Here is a 22,905-nt window from a genome sequence, read left to right as displayed (position 1 = left end):
AAAAGATATTCTTTGCGTGCTCTAAGAACTCACATTTGAAGGCAATGTTATGTAGTAATCAGAAAAAAAAACAGTAGAAACACCATCAAAATTAATGGAAAGGAATAAAGATGCTTAACCTGAATATACACCCAAAATCTACAGTTACTGTGATACTGTGATTTATAGTAAGTAATATATATTTGGTCTTCATCCCTGTTCCTGGCATAAAGCTCCTAAAACTCTAGGAACACCAGTTATGAGGGCAATAAAACTGTCTCCAACTTTTGAAAGCACCTAGTCACCTGAGGACGGGGGCTGGTTGCATGAACCAACCTTGTGATTAGATTAGTCCCACTCCTCTGATCTCTGGGGAGGGGAGAAGGGCTGGAGGTTGCGTCCGTACCCAACAGCCAGTGATGTCATCAGCATGTCTCTGTAACGAGGCCTCCATAAAAACCCAAAAGGACCAGCTCTGGGAGCTTCCAGGTTGGCGACCACGTGCAGACATGGGCAGAGTGGCGCCCCTGGATAGGGCAGGGAAGCTCCACCCCCTTTCCCGATACATCTCTTCCAACTGCCTGTGCCTGAACTATATCCTTTTGGTTTTTTTTGTTGTTGTTGTTGTTGTTTTGTTTTTTAAAGATTTTATTTATTTATTTGACAGAGACAGCCAGCGAGAGAGGGAACACAAGCAGGGGGAGTGGGAGAAGAAAAAGCAGGCTCATAGCAGAGGAGCCTGATGTGGGGCTCGATCCCACAACGCCGGGATCACGCCCTGAGCCGAAGGCAGACGCTCAACCGCTGTGCCACCCAGGCGCCCCATATATCCTTTTGTAATAAACTGGTAATTTAGTCAGTAAACAGGTTTCCTGAGTTCTGCAAGGTTCCTGAGTTTAGCAAACGAATCAGACTCAAGGAAGAGAGTCACTGGAGAGTATAGGGCTGGCTGGTCAGAAGCGCAGCTGATAATCTGGGCCAGTGACTGGCATCTGAAATGAAGCAGGGGCAGAGTCTTGCAGGACTGGGCCCTCAATCGTGGGGTCTGACACTAATCAACTAAATATGATAGAACACCCAGCTGGTGTCTGGAGGATTCCCTGTATGTGTGTGTGAAACACCACCCTCCCACACGCAGGAATTGGGGACCAGAACTGCCGTAGTGACATAATATGTCAAGCCATCTAAAATTCATTTATTTTAAAATGTTGACGACCTTTAATACTTAGTATTTCTAGAGTTGGAGAAATAGTAATGCAATTTTTAAAAAATATTGGGTAGAGGTGTATATAAATATTAAAAAGCAAAATTAAGAAAGCAATACTCTCGCTTCTGCCTCTTGAAACTAGATAAATTTTCAATTAAGATAAGGTAGAAAAAACAACTTACATATTAGTCTAAATATATTACGTACTTTTTGTTGATATAATGAATCAAAGTATAGATAACATCTCGAAGAACAAAGGCCCAAGCTCCTCCTAAGGCACTTTTAATATCTTTCAGTAATAAAGTAACAAACAGGTGATATATTTTAAGAATTCTGTGCTTTTTATAAACATTATTTGTCTCAGCAGCTTGCTCACATATGGCTAGAAGAATTTTCTGATAGGAATCCTAGAAAACAAAGACACAATGCATAAAAAACTTATCTAATCATGTATACTCAACTATAATAAATATATTTTACATTTAAAATAAATTACAGAATTTTGTTTTGACTTGATATCAAAAGCAAATATTACTCTTATTAAGAAAATTAGTATCTTAGGGGCGCCTGGGTGGCACAGCGGTTAAGCGTCTGCCTTCGGCTCAGGGCGTGATCCCGGCGTTGTGGGATCGAGCCTCACATCAGGCTCCTCTGCTATGAGCCTGCTTCTTCCTCTCCCACTCCCCCTGCTTGTGTTCCCTCTCTCGCTGGCTGTTTCTATCTTTGTCAAATAAATAAATAAAATCTTTAAAAAAAAAAAAAAAAGAAAAAAAGAAAATTAGTATCTTAAACTGTTGTCAATTTATCTAGCTTTCAGATAGCAAACAGTAATTTTAAAAAATATATACTCCCCAAGCCAATATATGACTGACGTATCATGAAATTCAGGCCTCATATATGACATATTTCAATTAGTATCGACAAGTAAAATACCAACATATAAACTTGTAAATGAGTGTTTTTAATTTATACAGATGAGTTTTCACTTTATTTTTTTTTCTTTTTAAGATGCACTTATACAGATTTTCTAGCTGAAAAAGAAGGAATTCTCTCTTCAGTTATAATAGTAATGTGTACTTACAGGGCTTTTGGAAAGAATTTCTAAAATGCTTTTAAGCTTGGTTTTATGGCAATTGCTGATGTAGGCAAACGTTGCTTTAATCACATGTGAAGGAAAATGAGGTGGGTTAGGTGCAGGATCCAAATCCCTAAGAGTTACAGGAAACGGAAACAGTCATTATTGTCAGAACAAAATTATTAAGAGAAAAAAAGATTCTGTTGAAGTTTCAGAAAGAAAATTCAGATAATAACCCCACATTCTAAAATTACTCTCCCACTGAAAAACTAGGCTTTTAATAAAATCACAATTGGCTTATCACTTTCTATATGTTATCAGTCAGAATATCTAAATAGCTTTACCCTCTAGGGCTTAATTTTAAGTGATTTAAGAAATCTTTTATATGTTAATGGCAATTCTACCAATAAGCCTTGGTATCACTTCAGGTGTGAATTAAAGCTCTAGGCTCCTACTGCAAACACACTAATATTCTGAGACTGGCAATCAGGCACTCTTTATATCAAATGAAATTATCAAGTGAAAGTACTTCGGTAAATATTACTACTTGTTCATACAGCAAGCCTGGTAAGGGCGCTCTTGTGTAGCTTACACAAGAAACACAGCACATGCCTAAAAACTGAAATACACATTTGAAGGTGTCAACCAATAAACCTCCCGAGGAAATTCTGAAATTGCCGTGCATTCCCTCAGTCTGAAATACCCGTACCCTGAAAAGTCACACAGGTCCGTGCTTTGGCTGGTGCCTGCAGCTGCGGGCTCATGTAACGTCATCAATAACTCCACAACGATCTCCGGCAAATTACTAAGGAATAAATGATCAATCTGTAAGGATACAAAATTAAAATAACATTTAAGTTTTTATGTCTGTGACCTTTAAGACAGTTCAAGGGACTAATGTTATTGCATCATTTCCAAAATTAATCAGTGACTAACAAAGGAAATAGATAACCAAAGACCTAAGATGTGCAAGACACGGAGCTCCCTCTTTCCAATATGCACCCGACTGTAGCCTGAGAGGAAGGTAAGGGAATCACACCAAACAAGACTCCCTTAATCTGACTCTTGCTTAATTTTAAGGAATCAGGGACGCCTGGGTGGCTCAGTCCGTGAAGCATCTGCCTGGGGGCTCAGGTCATGATATCAGGGTCCTGGGATCAAGTCCCGCCAAGGGGGAAGCCTGCTTCTCTCTCTCCCACCGCCTCTCCCCCCCGGCTTGTACTCGGCTCTCACTCTCTCTTTCTCTCAAATAAATAAATAAAATCATTAAAAAAATAATTGTAAAGAATCATTTTAATTGACTAAGGCTTCAGGTGTAGCACTGAATTCCTCAACCTAGTGATTTTCCTGCCAACCAAACTCCCCACTGACCTACACTGCTTCTCAATCTGCATTTTACTCTTATTTGGAAAATCTATCTCACTTAACAATACTTTGCTAGTAAGAATTGCCTGTGACTTTCCCTGCATGACTTTTCCCTAGATTTCTACTTGGCTGATATCCCAAAATCGGAGCCTAGCTACTACCCACATTGCCCGTCATCAATAGTAAACTGAAATCCTCCCGGAAAGAAGCAGGTTCTCAACCATCCACCTCCCATTACCCGAGGCCTCACACAGGACATAAATTCTCTAACTATAAACAAGGGGTCTGCTCCACTATACCTCACCCAAATGAATGACAATCGTGGAGGCTTAAAGGTGGATCCATCAGCTCTCCACGGAAGGAATTACAGTGCTCTAAACTAAAAGGTAAATGGGTGATTTACTTGGTGCACAAGGAGATTTGAAAACACCCTTCCTCACAACAGAAACAGTTGAAAATGTGGCAAGAAAGAAATCGAATGTAAAGATCCTAGTCTTTCCCTCAGGCTCATGCATCAGTCATTCAGGTCACCATTTCCAAGGTTTCAGCCCTTTTAGGAATCCAGCCTCATTTCAAAGTATATCTGGGATAAGGAAGGATAAACTGGCCGCGTGTGTTTAATATCAGAGGAAACATTAATGCATTTCCTTTCACATACATTGACAAGTGGCTTCATGAGTTTGGGATCATTCTACAATAAGCACGACTTGTAATGTTTAGCTAAGGGACATATAAACTATGCAGATGTCTAAGTACAGCTAAACAATGTTGCAACTGTTACTATTCCGGGCTGATAACTGACAACTGACAGATTTAGAGGCTCCCAGACTAATAATAGTTGTACCAACACTTATGCACAGAAGAGAATCTGCAAGATTGACTCAGAGAAAGTGCATATTAGAGAACCAGAGAAAAAGCAAACGTAAAACAACTTAATGCCAAATGGAACTGAGACTAACAAGAATTTAGGTCTTTAACCAAGACGCTAAGAAATTATTATTCAAGTTTGCCTCTCTCCATTGTTCACACTGATGTTTCAATCAGGCCTCAATGTAATTATTTTCCCCTCCTAGACTTACTCTAACTGCAAATTGCTATCTTTTAGTTTGAACATATTTTTTTTAGAACATTTTATTTTTAAAGATTTTATTTATTTATTTGTGTGTGTGAGAGAGAGAGAGAGAGCACAAGGAGAGCAGCAGGCAGAGGGAGAAGCAGGCTCCCCGCTGAGCTGGGAGCCCAATGCAGGACTCAGTCCCAGGACCCTGAGATCATGACCTGAGCTGAAGGCAGACACTTAACCCACTGAGCCACCCAGGCGTCCCTAGTTTGAATACATTTTAAAAAGTAGTAAGATTAGGCCTACTTCTATTAGAAGCAGGGAGATGCCTATGAGGGGATAAAAGCAGGGTCTTTCATTAATTCCATAACCTTTGGAGCACCAACATTCTGTTCCAACTGTCTTTTGAGAAAGGAGCTCCTCATTTCCCTCCATATTGACTTAGAACTAGCTCTGACTGGCAGTGGTCTACCTAGGCGAGTGAGAAACTCCGTGCTCCATTCTTGGTTCAATACAGTAACTGGGCAAACAAAAAAAGTCTCTAGAAGTTTATCCAATTGTAATTTTAACATCAGCCAACCTTGGTTAGTCATCCCTTACTTATATCAAAAAACAAAAACAAAAACTTGAGAGTAACCAATCTTCTCTTACCTTAAAAAAAGTTTATGTAAGTTCCCTCAAATAATTTTGGATGTGTCTAAATTACTACAAAACAAACAGAAGTTGTTAGATTCTTTTTCACTTAACCCCATCTTTTATCAAATAATGAGTATTCACTACATACTAGGTAGCCAGGATACATTGGGAAAAAAGAAAAAAGTAAAAAATCCTACTTTCAGAGTACTTACAGCAGAGAAGACCGATAAAAAATGGACATGATTCATAAGTAAATTATTACATGTAGTCAGTCTCATGGAAAAAAGAAAGAGCGGGGCATGAGAACTTGAGATCATACTTCTTGAAAAGTAAAGAGGAACACTTTCTATACACTGTTCAGTACTGCTTGAATTTAACATCGGTTTGCATTCATTTATTACTGCCAATTAAAATAAATTTTAAGGGGGAACAAATTGAGAGACTTTCAAGTGGACACAGGTGGAATATATTTGGTATTTAAGCTAAGTTTGTTGGTTTAATTAAGACAGACAAGTCTTTAGAGTTATCAGCATTAAATATGAAACTTTTATCTAGGTTTGCTAAAGGTCAAACAAACTCGTATTAACCCTGCTGTAATTTTTTAGCAAAAGGATGACTTAAATGATGATTAATTTTCTGTCTCAAAGTTTTCATGGGTAATTGGTAAGATAGTCTTTGGTTACCTAAGACTTTAAAGTTTTGCTTGGATAATAAATGGCACTGAATTCACTGGACATCTAGGTCTTTTACAAATGAAATAAGATACTTAAGCATTGATTTACCTACTTACTTACTGAAGGTAGGTTTGTGTTTTTGGCTTCTTATTGCAGGAAACAAAGAATATTTGAGTGTTTGAAAACATGCTTTGTGGTTAATAAATTCATAAAGTTGCCACCACTGTCCGGTCTGACAGTTCACAATTAGTTTCTTTATAGTTTTCACTGGAGACCAAGGTTTCTAAGAGTTAAAATTCTTCTGCTAAATGTAATTAAGATTGACGGAAAATAAGGGAAACAACTTTGAATGAAAAAGCTGTAAAAGGTTTATGACGGGAAATTTTTGGAAAAGAACTTTATATGTGGTCAGGACTAAAGATGAAACAAATGGATATTAAAAGTACATTGGTGTAAGATTGAAATTTTGCTTTTTTCTCTGTTCAAAGACAGTTTTCTTGAATTGCTGGTTTGCACTTGATAAGAAAATGTATACAGCAGTTATCTTCTGTTGTCTGCCCCGGGAACGGTTTCTATGTTTTGTCTTCATCAAGTCTTTGATCACTTCGTTACAATTTCTAATATTAAAGAAGCTAAGTTTTGCTAACAACTATATAACCCTACACATTTGCCTTTGGAATTTCTTTCTGCCACCTTGGTTAAATAAATAATTACATTTTTTTTTTAAAGATTTTTATTTATTTATTTGACAGAGATAGAGACAGCCAGCAAGAGAGGGAACACAAGCAGGGGGAGTGGGAGAGGAAGAAGCAGGCTCATAGCGGAGGAGCCTGATGTGGGGCTCGATCTCATAACGCCGGGATCACGCCCTGAGCTGAAGGCAGACGCTTAACCGCTGTGCCACCCAGGCGCCCCAATAATTACATTTTAAACTTTGTAATAATCTATAATCCACTATTCAGGCATGTGATTTATAACTTTCTAAGGTCTTTTAATAAACCTCTCAGTACTTAAATTGTAAATGAAGTCTCTGGCTCTTTAGGCCTTTTTATTTGGTATGTTAAGTTACTCTGGAAGCACTGTTTAACAAATAATGATCAGCCTTAAGTTATGTTTGGGTAAATACTGTATTCTAGAGAATATATGCAACTTTCTGTTTTTATGTTTTGGTAATAAGGTCATCACTTGATGCTCTAATTATAAAGTATTAGGTTTCACAGAAGTAACTGGATGTCCTTGCCAGCGATATGGTAACCTCTCATCAGATTTTTTTCTTAAGATTTTATTTATTTATTTGACAGAGAGAGGGACAGCCAGCAAGAGAGGGAACACAAGCAGGGGGAGTGGTTGAGGAAGAAGCAGGCCTCCCAGGGGAGGAGCCCAATGCAGGGCTCGATCCCAGGACCCTGGGATCATGCCCTGAGCTGAAGGCAGATGCTTAACAACTGAACTACCCACGCACCCCTCTCCTCAGATCTTTAACCACGTCCATTTCGGAGTCTTTTCTCATTTACAATCATTCTTACTCTCTTGCAACATGTGTTTCATCTTCAAGGAGATTCATAAACAGGTTTTTGATATCTTTAAGATATCTTTAAGATCCTAAAACTAGGGGCACCTGGGTGGCACAGCGGTTGAGCGTCTGCCTTCGGCTCAGGGCGTGATCCCAGCGTTATGGGATCAAGCCCCACATCAGGCTCCTCTGCTGTCAGCCTGCTTCTTCCTCTCCCACTCCCCCTGCTTGTGTTCCCTCTCTCGCTGGCTGTCTCTATCTCTGTCGAATAAATAACTAAAAATCTTAAAAAAAAAAAGATCCTAAACTAAAACTGATAGAATTTCCAGAACTAACTAAAAAGCTGCATTCAAAATGCACAAGAATTAGTAATGTGGATGGTTTTTCTAACTCTTGTTTGAAACATTGCTGGTTCCTGGGGCACCTGGGTGGCTCAGTGGGTTAAGCGGCTGCCTTGGCTCAGGTCATGACCTCAAGGTCCAGCAGGAGTTGGGCTCCCTGCTCAGCAGACAGTCTGCTTCTCCCTTTGCCCCTCCCCTCACTTGTGGGCAGGAGCGTGCACTCTCTCTCAAATAAATAAAATCTTTATTTTTTTATTTTTATTTTTTTTTAAAGATTTTATTTATTTATTTAAGAGAGAGAGACAGCCAGCGAGAGAGGGAACACAAGCAGGGGGAGTGGGAGAGGAAGAAGCAGGCTCCTAGTGGAGAAGCCTGATGTGGGGCTCGATCCCAGAGCACCGGGATCACGCCCTGAGCCGAAGGCAGACGCTTAACAACTGCGCCACCCAGGCACCCCTGTCAAATAAATAAAATCTTTAAAACAAAACAAAACAAAACAAAACATTGCTGGTTCTCTAATGTTTACTCTACCAGATTAAACGACCTTTCCTTGAAGATATCTACAATTTACAGAAATGTAATAAAGTATTTATTTGTGAATAAACTGAAGCATTTAACTTTTCTTTCTACCTGAACCCTCTGAAATTCACAAACTCCCAGTAAGCATTCTTTATTACAGGGCAATCACAGCCACTTGCATTAAGTTCAAGAAGAATCTGTTCTCCTTCCAAGAGGACATCATTGGAAATACTGGTTATTTTACCAAGGCTTTAACCGGAATGTCATATTTGAGAGACATGCATAGACTCAGATATGACCAGACAGCTTTAAGGAACTAAGGTTGACTTTATGAAACCTGCAGCCATAAAGCCCCATGGAAGGGTTGGCCTGACACCTTGCTTACAGGGTTCCCAGCAGCCTTACCAGGTGAGTAAAGAATGTCACTCCCTGGCAGGTACAGGAACATCAGGCTACTTTGGGGACCTCGAGAAAAGGTATTCGCCCAAATCTACAGGTATCGCAGGCACGTCTGATGGCAAGAACTTTGCTTGGCTTCTGGCCTATAGAGGCTACTAAAAAGCTCAATTAAGATTCCTTATAAAAATAAGTTCCAGGAAAGCAGATTTTAAAAGATCTACGTGATCAATCAGTACTCTGGCTTATGTAAATTATTAGGACAATTCTGTTAAAATAGGAACTTGTTTTACAATCGAATTAGCCTACATTTGGCTATCTCTCATTAAAAACGAGGGTTGTTATAGAGAAAAAGTGTTTCAACAACACATCTCTGTAGATATTAGATTTTAAGTACTTGAGACTCAACACTGGGTTTCTAATTTGCTCTAACCATTAAACTATATTTTTTCTTTTGCTTCTATAAAGATGCCTCTTATTAATTACCTAATTGTTTGCAAAACAAAAGAGTATATGATGGCTAACACCACTTGCTACGCCATTAAGGCCTCAAATAACTCTGAAAATGGCATTAAGATAATTTCATTGCTGCACAAGGTGAAACAAGTCCTAGCATAAAAACAGAACGTGGTGTATATACTCCAGATGTCATCAAAATGTAACAGGAGTGCTCAAAGCAACACTTTACATCTCTCACTTTCCTTTAGTGATTGGTTGAAGCTTGTGGACTGCAGGACAACCACGGCCAACTACCAAAGGTCTTTTATTCAGGCTTCTCTTTTACATAATATTAACATTATTTTGTTGCCATTGCTGGTGCCGTGACTCCTTCGCTGCTGTAACTTCCAGCTGACAGACGATCGTTTCTACTCAAGGAGGTTCGTAAATGTTGTCTACCTTGCATTGGTGGCCTTTGCCTTTGGTAACTCCAATGTATAAATTTCCCACTTGGGGCGTCTGATGGCTCAGTTAGTTACGTGTCGGACTCTTGATTTCAGCTCAAGAGTCATGATTTCAGGGCTGTGAGATCGAGCCCCCCACTGGACTCTGTGCTCAGCAGGGAGTCTACTTGAGATTCTCTCTTCTGCCCCTCCCCCCGCTCACGCTCTCTTTCAAATAAATAAATTAAATCTTAAAAAAAAAAATTTCCCCACCTAACCAATATAGACCCACAGGTAGAGACATCTCTACGCCCCTATTTAGGAGGAAGAAGTTATAGGAGATAAGACCTTCTACCCCCAGCAACCCTAAAGATTTAAGGGTCAAAACTGTTCAGGGGGAATGATGTGGGAAACAAAGGCAGAAGGAAATGTAGACAAAACTAAATTTCCTTTTAACCTGCAGTGCAATGACAAATACTTGAGATAGGCAGAGTATAACATTCCTGCAGGAAACTCCCAACTGTCTTAATGTTAACGCCTTGCTAAAGGGAAAAACAACCTTAGCTCGACAACAGCCAGGCCTCCCCTATTCTGTGAGTCTTCTTTAGCGTATGAAAATCCTTTTGGAACTTCACTTTGTCTTTACTTCCCCTCAACCGTAAAGCATATAATTAGTTGCTCCTCACAATCCCGGGGCAACAGCTCTTTCGGCCCACGAGTCCTGTCTCCATGCTTTAATAAAACCACCTTTATGCAGACCCCCCAAAAAATTAAATAATCAAAAAAAATTTTTAAAGGAAAAGTCAATAAAATAATTCCAAAGGTTTTTTAAAATTTCTGATTCAAAACATTTCATTTAAAAGCCAATCAAAAGAAGAGAACACTGCAATAACAGCAACAATAAAAAAATTCACGGATCACCTATGCTAGACAGGGATTACTACATATTAAGTTTCACTGCACAAGTGATGATGAGTAGTCTTAAAATTTTAAAGTTATATCTCCAATGAATTAGGGGATGATAAGGATGGGGAGCCTGGCTGGCTCAGTTGGTAGAGCATGTGACACTTGATTTAGGGATCATGAGTTCAAGCCCCACGTTGGACCTGGAGCCCACTTTAAAAAAAAAAAGAAAAGAAAAAAAGGAAAGACTTAGAGGATAAGTAGGTAAGAGTGAAGCCATACCTGTTTTCCTAGTAAATTTTCATCTTTAAGCATATCGTAGACTTTGGTAGCAGTCTCTCTCTGCTGTGCCATCCCACTGTCTCCTGTACCCTCGTAGGCGAAGTAAGGAAGAATATTTACAAGAATCTTTGGAAAGCAGTGTGTTAGAAGACTTTTCCAATCCTCTTCGATCTGATTAGCAATGGACTTCACCTCATCAAAACGACTTCTAATCACTAGATGTGGGATCAAAACCTTGTAACATGATCTGAAAATATAAAATTTTGAAATATATCTTATATATAACTTCTCATAATCAAATTTTATAATATAGTTTTTAAAATAATAAAATGCTTTATTTAGTAAGCATTAGAGCGTCATTTTATCTAGATCATTAGGCATTCTTAATTCTGTAAGTGGAGAAATGAAGTTAAATAGATTCTAAATAATCAAACACAAGAAACAGATCTGAGAATAGACCACCTTCATTCCATGATCAAAAAAAGTGTGAACTGGGGGCGCCTGGGTGGCACAGAGCTTAAGCGTCTGCCTTCCGCTCAGGGTGTGATCCCGGCGTTATGGGATCGAGCCCCACGTCAGGCTCCTCTGCTATGAGCCTGCTTCTTCCTCTCCCTCCCCCTGCTTGTGTTCTCTCTCTCGCTGGCTGTCTCTATCTCTGTCGAGTAAATAAATAAAATCTTTAAAAAAAAAAAAAGTGTGAACTGAATTTATTTCTTCTGCATAACCGACTGACGCAAAAATCACTTCATTTATGTAAAATGAAATGTGAAAGAAATTTACAAATTCAAACCACCAATGTAAATACTGTTATTGCCAAAATGAAAGAACAAAGGCCACCAAACAATTATGAACTGTTTTTCCATCCTGATACCTAAACATTATTCTTTAGTTGTTCCAAACCTCTCCGTTTTCAAAATTTTCTTCTCAAGAGTTTGTGGAGTTAGCAAAATAAATATTTTTACATTAAAGTTTAAATCTAATAAAAACAATGACAAATGGTCCATAGCCAAGCAACAGCAAGGACAGTTTATCTTTGATTTGTCATAGGGAAGATTATCAAACATTAAAGCTGAAAGAGCCCTTAAAGACCTGTGTAATTCCCTTAGCATATACACTGAAAAACCAAGGCCCAGGGGCTGTTTCCATGGCTTGCCCAAACTCACATAGCTCATTACTGGCACACCTGGGACTGGATCCTAAGTCTAGTGATTCCTTTCAATACACTTCGATTCAAACAAGCAGCCCAGCAGCTCCTACTACACAGCCTCCTAGCTCTGCGTGTGTGTGTGTGTGTGTGTGTGTGTGTGTGTGTGTAAGGTGGGGGGAGGGGGCTGCCAAACACTTCCATCTTATTTTAAAATGAACGTATCTCATATGTGCCATATGAAACAGACCTACCTATAGAAATCCTCAACGGTTGTATAGTTTAGTAAAATAAAAGGAAAAGAATATAAGCTATGTTCAGTATCTTGAAGATTTAGCCATTCCAAAACCAGATAATCCAAATGAGAAGCCATAAAGTCTTCTAAACGTCTGTATCCAAAAGTTTCAGAAACTTTCCCTAAAACCTGCACAAACCAGAAAGAAGTCAGTTCTTTAAGAAACCAATGAAAAAATAAATCACTTAAATCCTTCTATTTACAGTATAACTTTGAAGCAATCACTCAACCATTCTATTGCTTGATTTCCTCATCTAGGAGAGGGGATAATAAAAGTACCTAGACTTCAGAAAGACTACATGAGAAAACCGTATTTAGCATAATTAGCACCGAGCATGGCACACAGCAAACACTTACTAATAAATGTTAAATGAATAGAAATGGAAAAATACATTGCAGTGTTCAACCTTTGATTATATTTCAAAGGAAGGTCTCAAGTAAAATAGTAATTCTTCTCAGTCCTAACTCTAAATGAGAAAAATCCAACCACTATAATCCACTTATAATATTAGGTAATATAGGAGAGCCTGGGTGGCTCAGTCGGTTAAGCGTCTGACTCCTGATTTTGGCTCAGGTCATGATCTCAGGGTTATGAGATGGAGACCCAAGCCAGGCTCTGCACGGGGGGTGGGGTGGGGGGAAGGAGGTTTCCTTGGGATTCTCTTCTCCTCTCCCTCTACTACTCTCCTACTAAGATAAATAAATCTTTAAAAAATAATAATTTGGTAGTGTAGTAGTACACTTAAAAAAAAACTTATTTTAGTAAGGAGAGGTAAAAGATTAGCTTGTGTAAGACTGATTACCTACAGGTTGGCCCACTATTCAGTTCATGGAAATCATGCTGGTAGAATCCTGAATGCTCTATCGGTAATCTATCACTCGTTCATCACATGAACATCTGCAATGGAAAGGTCTGGAACTTTCTGAGGTGGTGGAACAGGGCAGAGGCGAACGATTCTACAACACCGTGCTGATGCCCCTGAACGACTGGACCCAAGTGTTCCTTCCCTAGTAGTGCAGACTAAAAGTTTCACAGCTCTAGGATTTGACTTCTGCCCTGCTCGATCCCAAGGTTGTAACCCAGAATCTATCAGGGAAAACACTTGCTACTGCTCTTTTCTCCATGTGTTTTCCTCAATAAAAGCAATTCCAGGGGGCATGGTCTGGATGAGACATCATTCATCCCTGCTAGTTCAATGAATACTCCGTGAAATAATATAAAAAGTGATACTCCATCCAAATAAACATACACTAAAGAGTTACTACTTTCCAATATTCCCAATCTAAAAAATAAAACTGTCTCCAAGTCTTCAAGTGTCACTTTAAAATAAGCTTTAACTTTTTAAATTATTTAAAAGTTACCCGAGGAGAATAAAAATTATTCATCCACATGTACCTTTTTAACAAGGTGAGGTTCTAATCCATTCTCTTTTACAGACTTGCACAGCGCAAACAAAGCCTGTTTTTCACAGACTGGGCTACAGCATAAAACCACAGCTATCGTCATCAGTAAAACAGATTTTCTGTTATAAATCTCATCCAAAAGTTCAGGGTTCTTAGCTCTGTGGGACTTGAAAAGAATTTTAAAAATAATAATATAATGTAAATATATAAACATTACAGATAAACCAGTCAGACTAAAATCAATGTACCCATTATAACATCTAATAACCAGCCACTGAGCAGTGTTAGATCCCACAGTGATGGAGTCAAGGGCAGAGATCTGAGAAAATATCAAAGTTTCTGGAGTGGGACAATGGTTTTTGGTAAGATCTTATGGAATTCACAAGCCTTTCAGTGAAGTACAAAGCACTTAAGAAAACAAGAAAGAACCTGCAAGAAAGACAACGTGATGGTTATCAGAGGGGAGATGTGAAGACGGGCTAAGCAGGTGATGGGACTGAGGAGGGCACTTCTTATGATGAGAACTGGGGGATGTGTGGAAGTGCTGAGTCACTGTTCTGTGCACCTGAAACTAATGTAACACTGTACATTACCTGGAACTAAAACAAAACCTTAAATTTAAAAATTGCAAGAAGGTGAGAATGATGAAAAACTCCTTTTCCATGATCAAGTATACATCCTAAGATGCTTTTATTATCTTCATTATTTGATAGCTCTTTATACTTTAAAATATACTGTCACATGTATTGTCAAAAGTAAAATCATGCAACTAGGCAAAATAACACAAGCTTCTAATTTAATGACCAATCATGATAATATCCCCACAGATGTGAACATTTTTTAACTAGCTATAACTGATGAGTTTCTCTGGGTGCCTGGCTGGCTCGTTGGTGGAGCATGGGACTCTTGACCTTGGGGTTGTGGGTTCAAGCCCTGCATCGGATGTAGAGGTTACTGAAAAATAAAATCTTAAAAAAAAAAAAAAAAGTTTCTCTTCACATTTTGAAAACTCTATTCACTGATCCTACTTCTGTTTTTCTGGAACAAGGAAAAGTAAGCCAAATTCCTTTACTAAATGGCCACCACTGACATGTTTGATGAGCGCTATGAGGTTCCCACTAAGTCAGCTCCCCCAGCAACTCCTTAACAGACTCTAACATCCTAGTTAAAAATCTACTTTTCCTCAGAATCAAACCCAACCAGGTAGTTGCCCTCTATAATGTACGGAGGACCCCAGATTCTTTTTATTAACCTGTTCATGACAGTATGCTTCTATTAGTGATGTCTAAGACCGAATTTGCTTCTTTGGTAACTATTATAACGTGGATTCATAGAGTAGCTCTGAAAATGTAAAACTTCTTCGGACTTTTTACAAATGAATTTTATCAGGTCAATATTTTGCTTTTTTGCACAACACAGGCTCATCTTAAAATGTATGATACACATCTCTATTAAGCTTTATATTATTCATTCATTTTTCCAATCTATTGAATATTTTTCTGAAATTCACATTCTTTTATGCAACTGTACTTTTCAGTTTAGTGCTATCACCAGTTAGACAACATTTAGTTAACCGTCTCACATACTTTTTACAAACACACCAAGGCATAAATAAGTAAATTTTTTAAAGATTTTATTTATTTATTTGACAGAGAGAAAGAGCACAAATGGGGGAGTGGCAGGCAGAGGAAGAGGGAAAAGCAGGCTGCCCGCTAAGCAGGGAGCCTGAGAGGGGGCTCAGTCCCAGGACCCCAGCATCATGACCTGAGCCGAAGACAGACACTTAACCAACTGAAGCACCCAAGAGCCCCAATAAATGAATAATTTCTAACATTCTGATAATTGTGCCATTTAAGAAAAATATTATTCTAAGGGCACCTGGGTGGCTCAGTCGGTTAGGCATCCAACTCTTAGTTTTGGCTCAGGTTATGATCTCAGGGTTGTGAGATCAAGCTCCAACTCGGCCTGTGCTCAGCGGGGCACCTGCTTGGGATTCTCTCTCTCCCTCTGCCCCCACAGCACTCCCCCACACTCACACATGTGCACAAACTCCCTCTCAAATAAATAAAATCTTTTAAAAGTACATTATTCTACAAAGAACTATGGAAATCATAAGGTTCACTAAAAAAGACCAACATAATTTGATCTTCCTTATTAGAACACTGTTTTTAATCCATTTCCTCCAACTATTACCTGTTCTCCAAATTAGCTTCTAATCAGCACTTACTAGAAATGATATTTTAAGAAGACTGAAGTCATATCAAGCAACTTTTCCAACCCCAGAAGTATAATATAAATTACGAAAAGAAAAAAAGAAAAACACACACAGAGGCTGAACATGCCACTAACAATCAATGGGTAAGTGAAGAAATCAAAGAGGAAATAAAAAAATACATGGAAACACGATAATCCAAAATCTTTGGGACATAGCAAAAGCAGTTCTAAGAGGAAAGTTTATAGCAATACCTCAAGAAAACAACAAAAGTCTCAAATAAGCAACCTAACTTTACACGAAATGGAACTAGAAAAAGAACAAACAAAGGCCAAAACTGGTAGAAGGAAGAAAATAAGAAAGATTAGAGAGGAAATAAATAAAAGACACACACACACACACAAAAGACCAAGGGCTTTTTTGAAACCAAGGGCTGGTTCTTTGAAAAGATGAACAAAATTGATAAACCTTTATTTAGCCAGACTCATCAAGGGGGAAAAAAAAAAAAAAAACTCAAATAAATAAAATCAGAAATGAAAGAGGAGAAATAACAATCGACACCACAGAAAGATGGATTGTAGGAGATCACCATGAAAAATTACATGCCAACAAACTGGACAACCTAGAACAAATTTCTAGAAACATATAGTCCCAAAACTGAATTAGGAAGAAATAGAAAATCTGAACAGGTTACTAGGAAGGAAATTGAATCAGTAATCAAAAAGCTCCCAACGAACAGAAGTCCAGGGCCAGACGGCTTCACACGTGAATTCTACCAAACATTTAAAGAAGAGATAATACCTATTTTTCTCAAACTACTCCAAAAAATAGAAGAGAAAGGAAACTTCCAAATTTATTCTATGAGGCCAGCATTACCTTGATACCAATACCAGAGAGATGCCCCAAAAAACAAAGAAAACAGGCCAATATCCCTGATGAACACAGGTGCAAAAATCCCCAACAAAATAAAACCAAACTGAATTTAACAAGACATCAAAAAAGATCATTCACTGCAATCAAGGGGATTTATTCCAGGGATGCAAGGATGATTCAATATTTGCAAAGCAATGTGATCATATTAACAAGAGGAAGAATAAAAACCATATGATCCCTTAAATACATGCAAAAAAACAATTGACAAAATACAACCTCCTTCATGATAAACACTCTAAACAAAGAGGGCTTAGAAGAAACAAACCTCAACATAAAAAGGCCATCTATGAAAAACCCACAGCTAAGATTATACTCAAGGGTGAAAAACTGAAAGCATTTCATCTAAGATCAGGAACAAATAAAGGATGTCCACTCTTGCCGTTTTTATTCAAAACAGTACTGGAAGTCCTAGCTGCAGCCATCAGACAAGAAGTAAAAGGCATCCAAATCGGTATGGAGGAAATAAAACTGTCACTGTTTACAGATGACATGATGCTACACATAGAAAATCCTAAAGAGTCTATCTAAAAATTATCAGAACTCATAAGTGTCAGCATACTGCTGCAGGATACAAAATTTATACACAGAAATATGTTGCACTTTTTTAAGATTTTATTTATTTGACAAAGAGAGCACAAGCAGAGGTAACAGCAGGCAGAGTGAGAGGGAGAAGCATGCTCCCCGCTGAGCAGGGAGCCCAATGCAGAACTTGATCTCAGGACCCCGAGATCATGACCTGAGCCAAAAGCAGACGCTTAACCAACTGAGATACCCAGGCGCCCCTCTGTTGCACTTTTATACGCTAATAACGAAGTAGCAGCAAGAGAAATTAAGAAAATAATCCCATTTACTATTACACCAAAAAGAATTAAATACCTTGGAGTAAGTTTAACCAAGGAGGTGAAACACCTATACTCTGAAAATACAAGATATTGATGAAAGAAACTGAAGATGGTGCAAAAACATGGCAATATGGATCATGCTCTCAGACTGGAAGAAGGCTGTTAAAATGGCCACACACTATTCAAAACAATCTACAGATTTAATGCAATTCCTATGAAAATACCAATAGCATTTTTCATAGAACTAGAACAAATAATCTTATAAAATTTGTATGGGACCAGAAAAAGAACAAAACCAGAGGTATCACAATCCCAGATTCCAATATACACTACACAGCTACGGTAATCAAAACAGTATGGTACTGGCATAAAAGAATGACACACAGATCAATGGAAAGGAAAAAAAGAGGCCAGAAATAAACCCACACTAATATGGTCAATATACAATGGGAAACAAATAGTATCTTCAAAAAATGGTGCTGGGAAAACTGGACAGCTACCTGCCAAAAAATAAAACCAGACCACTTTCTTATACCATACACAAAAATAAACTCAAAATAAAGATCTAAATGTGAGGGGTGCCTGGTGGCTCAGTCGGTTTGGCATCTGCTCAGGTCATGATCCAGGGTCCTGGGCTCGAGCCCCGCATCAGGCTCCCTCCTTGGCGGGGAGTCTGCTTCTCCTTGCCCCTCTGCCTGCAGCTCCCCCTGCTTGTGCTTTCACTCTCTCTCTAATAAATAAATAAAATCTTAAAAAAAAAATCTAAATGTGAGACCTGAAACCATAAAATTCCTAAAAGAAAATATAGGCAGTAATCTCTTGGACACTGACCTTGGCAACATTTTTCTGAATATGTCTCTTCAAGCAAAGAAAACTAAAGCAGAAATAAACTACTCCACCAAAATAAAAAGCTTTTGCACACCAAAGGAAACCATCAACAAAACCAAAAGGCAACTTACTGAATAAAAGAAGAAGAATGAAAGAAGACACTGATATAAAGAACTTCTACAACTCAACATCCAAATACCAATTTTATTAAAAAACGGGCAGAGTACCTAAACAGACATTTTTCCAAAAACATACAGTTGACCAACAAGACACGTCATCTCCAGTGAAATGCAAATCAAAATGACAGTGAGATATCACCATACACCTGTCAGAATGGCTGTACCAGGAAGACAAGAAAAAACAAGTGCTGAGAGGATGTGAAAGAAAGGAAAGCCTCGTGCACTGCTGGTGGGCATGCAAGCTGGGGCAGCCACTGTGGAAAACAGTATGGAGGTGCCTCAAAAAATTGAAAATGGAAATCCCTTATGATCCAATAATTTCACTACTGGATACTTACTCAAACAAAAACACTAATTTGAAAGATACACGCATTCCTATGCAATATTTTCAATATCCCAGTGATGGAAGTAACCCAAGTGTCCACTGACGAATGAATGGATACAGAAGAGGTGGGCGGCTGGGTATGTGTGCAGGTGTGCGTGTGAGATGGAACATCACTCAGCCGTAAAAAAACGAGATCTTGACATTTGCAACAACATGGATGGACCTAGAGGTTATTACGCTAAGTGAAATAAGTCAGAAAAAGACACACACCATATGATTTCACTTACATGTGGAATCTAAGAAACCAAACAAATGAACGAGCAAAAAAATCAGACTCTTAAATACAGAGAACTGGTGGTTTTCAGAGGGGAGGTGGGTAGAGGGAATGGGTGAAATAGAGAATGGAGATTAAGAGGTACAGCCTTCCATCTATAAAATAAATAAGTCACAGAGATGAAAAATACAGCATAGAGAATAAACTCAGTAATAATAACTGTAATAATGCCATACGGTTACTGCACTTATCATGATGGGCACTAGGTAATGTACAGAATTACTATGTTATACGCCTGAAACTAATGTAACACTGTAGGTTTAAAATTTCCATTTAAAAAAATTTTATTAAAAAAAGAATGCCATTTGTACTCCAATAGAAACCTAGTGAGAATTTTGTTTTTCCCGCAAAAAATAGTACATACAAGTTAAACCAAAAGAAATTGCCATTATTGGATTAATTCTAACCAATTCCAATTAATTCACACAGCTGTTTAAGTAACCTGGTGGATGCAAATTGACTTAGGCCACACTGGCAAAGTAATAGATGGCATATTTATAAGAAGTATATGATAAAAGCAATCATGCATTGCTAAAATTACCACTTCTCTCATTCCTTCCTGAGCTTGCAAGTATGCATTTTCAAAAGCTGTTTGCTGAAGCTTCAAAGGAAGTGCTTTCCATAATGTGGACGAACCTCTGTGTTTCATATCCTGGAATAATCTTAAAAAAAAAAAAAGGCAAAAAGTGAAATATTTTTTTACCGTAAACATTATTTTCCAAAGTGTATTATGGGACACAAATAAATCACACTGTGAGATATACTAGCATAGTGAGCCTTCTTTCAAAAAACCTAATGAAATCTAAGCCCATTTAAACAGGTTCACAGCCACTGGTTAATATCGGGTCTTTAGAATATACTCCATTTTCTCCTAGAACCGAAAGGGTCTCAAAAAATCTTGTAGCTTACTGCCCAAATTTAAATAGTCCTGAACTCAAGCTAGCCCATAAAGAAAAATTATCCTCCGATCAAACACCAAGCCTTAGACTCCTGTCCCCCTGCTCTAATTTTAAAAAGTGATCTTGTCCCAGGGCGCCTGGGTGGCTCAGTTGGTTAAGCGTCCAACTCTTGATCTCAGCTCAGGTCTTGATCTCAGATCTTAAGTTCAAGCCCCATGCTGGGGTCCACGCTGGGCATGGAGTCTACTTTGAAAAAAAAAAAAATACTGATCTTACCATGCAAAGTGGCTAGCTTTATGCCTTGTTAACTATTTAATTTTTTTATGTGATGGAGAAAAGCTGACCAGTGCTCTCTGCATGATATCCTATCATATTTAAGGACAACTCTTCAACTAACTTTGTCCTTTGTGCTTTTATAGTAACCAAAGCTTTTATACTTTTTGGTGTTCCTCTGATTCCTCCAGTTTCTCCAACAGCTCTTAAAACAGCCCAATATTAAATATCAACAATAACCAAAAAACAAACAAAAAAAATCCCAGCATGTCACTCTTAAATTTATACATTTTTTAAATCTTGAGAGGTTTTCCAAAGCCACCACTGCACTGCTCTGTTACATTCAACTGTGCTTTTCCATATTTCCGGATCTTTAGCTTCGGTGTGTCTTTTCCATCTTTTAAGGACTTGAAGTAAAGCTCACATTCATTAGCAACCCTTACAATGCAAGTCCTGAAAAGCATCCCACACCTGAGGGATGAGACATGATTCTGACTTGTGAAAAGACTACTGTCAGCACGTTCAACTGTGCACAAGTTAGGTTTATCTAACACGTATGGTTACGTGGCTGCTGGGGCAATTTCTTTAGCGCTTTCATTATTGATCACTTACATCTGAATAGTAAAGCTACTCAAATGATTTTCAGTTTTGGTGATTTCAAAGCATAATGTAAGTTCTCTTTTCAAACATTCATTTATTTTATAAATTACTGAATGCCATTATTGTTTTTGGTGCTAAGTATACAGCAATGAACAAAACAGAAAAAAACCAATGCCTTCCAGCAGCTTATATTTAAGCTAGATGTGTTATATTTAAAACAGAACATTTCAAGTGGTCATACATGCTACTGAGAAAAATAAAGGAGAAAGGTGCGTTACTTGTAGGGAGTGTCAGGTGGGAAAGGCAGAGGCAGGTTACAATTTAGATTTTAAAAATTACCCGGACAACCTGAGAAACATGCAGTCCTAAGAAACATTGCTTCTTCAAGTACTCAAACATAAAGCAGGTCTCTATGCCAGAACTACTCCAGGGCCTAATTGTATGTTCGCTCACAGGAATATAATTGTAATTAGCACACTGTGAAACGTGCTCGTTTTCATTTTACAAACTCCTACAAAATCACAGTAATATCCAAACCTTCCATCCACCCCGTAAGCGGGAGTGGACACACCTCATTCAATTCCACCACTTATGGGCTGTATGGCAGTGAGCAAGTCACTTTCTCTCTCGAAGCCACTTTTCACTTACAAACTGGAGGAAATAACAGCACCTAAGTGACAGGACTGTCAGAAGTAAGAGCATCAGAGCCAGGTACACAGTGTATACTCAGTAAATTCTGGCTCTTTTTCCCCGACAGCCGGTGAGCCACGGCTGCTACACGACATCCCAGACCCTTCACGAAGACAGGACCCATTACCTGTTGATTGACTCTGCTGCCAACATGCTAACTTGATGATGGTTATCAGCAAGAAAATGTGGAAATACTTCGTTTACAGGAAAGTCTTTTCCCATTACATTAAGAATAGCCCATTTTGAATAAGGATCGGTCTATGGGAAAAGAACACCTGGTGTTAAATACGAAATACTAAGAAAAATCACCCGTTAACAAAAAGAAACAAAGGCTACTTTAGAAATTTCAATGGAGACCTTACTAATAATTAATGTGGGATAACTCACCTCAAGCAAAGTTTTAAGGCACTTCACTAGTGCCATTCTTACAGAGAATGTGCATTTCCCCTCCTTTGCTAGGTGCCTGAAATAAAGTGTTTCAAACTCAAATAATTATTCCAGTAAAAGCTTGGTTTAAAAAAAAAAATTGGATATTACACTTATTCTAATTTCTGATTATTCCTATTCTTCCAAAATTTCTTTCCATACTAAATTTAATTCTCATCATGTGGCATATGCCAGTCAATATTCTCAACTTTCATAAAAGAAGTTAGTTTGAAAATGAGTTAATTTTAGGGACGCCTGGATGGCTTAGTCAGTTAAGCGTCTGCCTTCAGCTCAGGTCGTCCTGGGATTGAGCCCTGTGTCACACTCCCTGCTCAGCGGAGTCTGCTTCTCCCTCTCCTCCCCGCTCATGCTCTCTCTCTTGCTCACTCTCTCTGACAAATAAATAAAATCTTAAAAATAAAAAGGCGTTCATTTTAATGTATCTTATTTGTTTTACACTATTATGCCTCATCTAGGGGCTATCATACTTCAGCTAACCATGTTATAAACTTGCTTTAAAAGGAAAACATTTGTGAAGTTTTGTTCTTGTATCAAATATTTCAAAACCACATTCTATACTGATTCAGAAGTCTTTATCAATCAAGTGGGTCGGAGGTTCTAACTTACATACATGTGCTCCTCTGTCAGTATCATGTCACACTGTGACTACATGCATAAAATACCCAGATG

The 22,905-nt window shown here is 38.3% G+C and overlaps 1 protein-coding gene across 6 annotated transcripts in view; it reads right to left on the bottom strand.

The window, feature by feature from the left end:
- ATM (ATM serine/threonine kinase) overlaps positions 1–22,905 on the bottom strand; it is a 126,192-nt gene that overhangs the window by 63,990 nt on the left and 39,297 nt on the right. For 5 of the 6 annotated variants that reach the window (XR_004626995.1, XM_019809835.2, XM_034665697.1 and 2 more), the window contains 9 exons: positions 22,177–22,252; positions 21,917–22,047; positions 19,869–19,989; positions 13,667–13,840; positions 12,230–12,399; positions 10,832–11,078; positions 2,971–3,086; positions 2,268–2,394; positions 1,394–1,593 (listed from right to left, as the gene is read on the bottom strand). Coding sequence is in view for 5 of the 6 variants with exons in the window: in XM_019809835.2 (XP_019665394.1) it covers positions 1,394–1,593; positions 2,268–2,394; positions 2,971–3,086; positions 10,832–11,078; positions 12,230–12,399; positions 13,667–13,840; positions 19,869–19,989; positions 21,917–22,047; positions 22,177–22,252 (1,362 nt within the window). In the remaining variant the exon portion in view is untranslated. Of the gene's footprint in view, positions 1–1,393; positions 1,594–2,267; positions 2,395–2,970; positions 3,087–10,831; positions 11,079–12,229; positions 12,400–13,666; positions 13,841–19,868; positions 19,990–21,911; positions 22,048–22,176; positions 22,253–22,905 lie in introns of those variants that run through there. The other variant, XM_034665698.1, reaches the window with a different exon arrangement.

This window comes from Ailuropoda melanoleuca, chromosome 8 (genome assembly GCF_002007445.2).
Source record: "Ailuropoda melanoleuca isolate Jingjing chromosome 8, ASM200744v2, whole genome shotgun sequence".
NCBI lineage: Eukaryota > Metazoa > Chordata > Mammalia > Carnivora > Ursidae > Ailuropoda > Ailuropoda melanoleuca.
The sequence above is the reverse complement of the archived record's forward strand: the minus strand, read 5'-3'. Positions and strand labels throughout refer to the sequence as shown.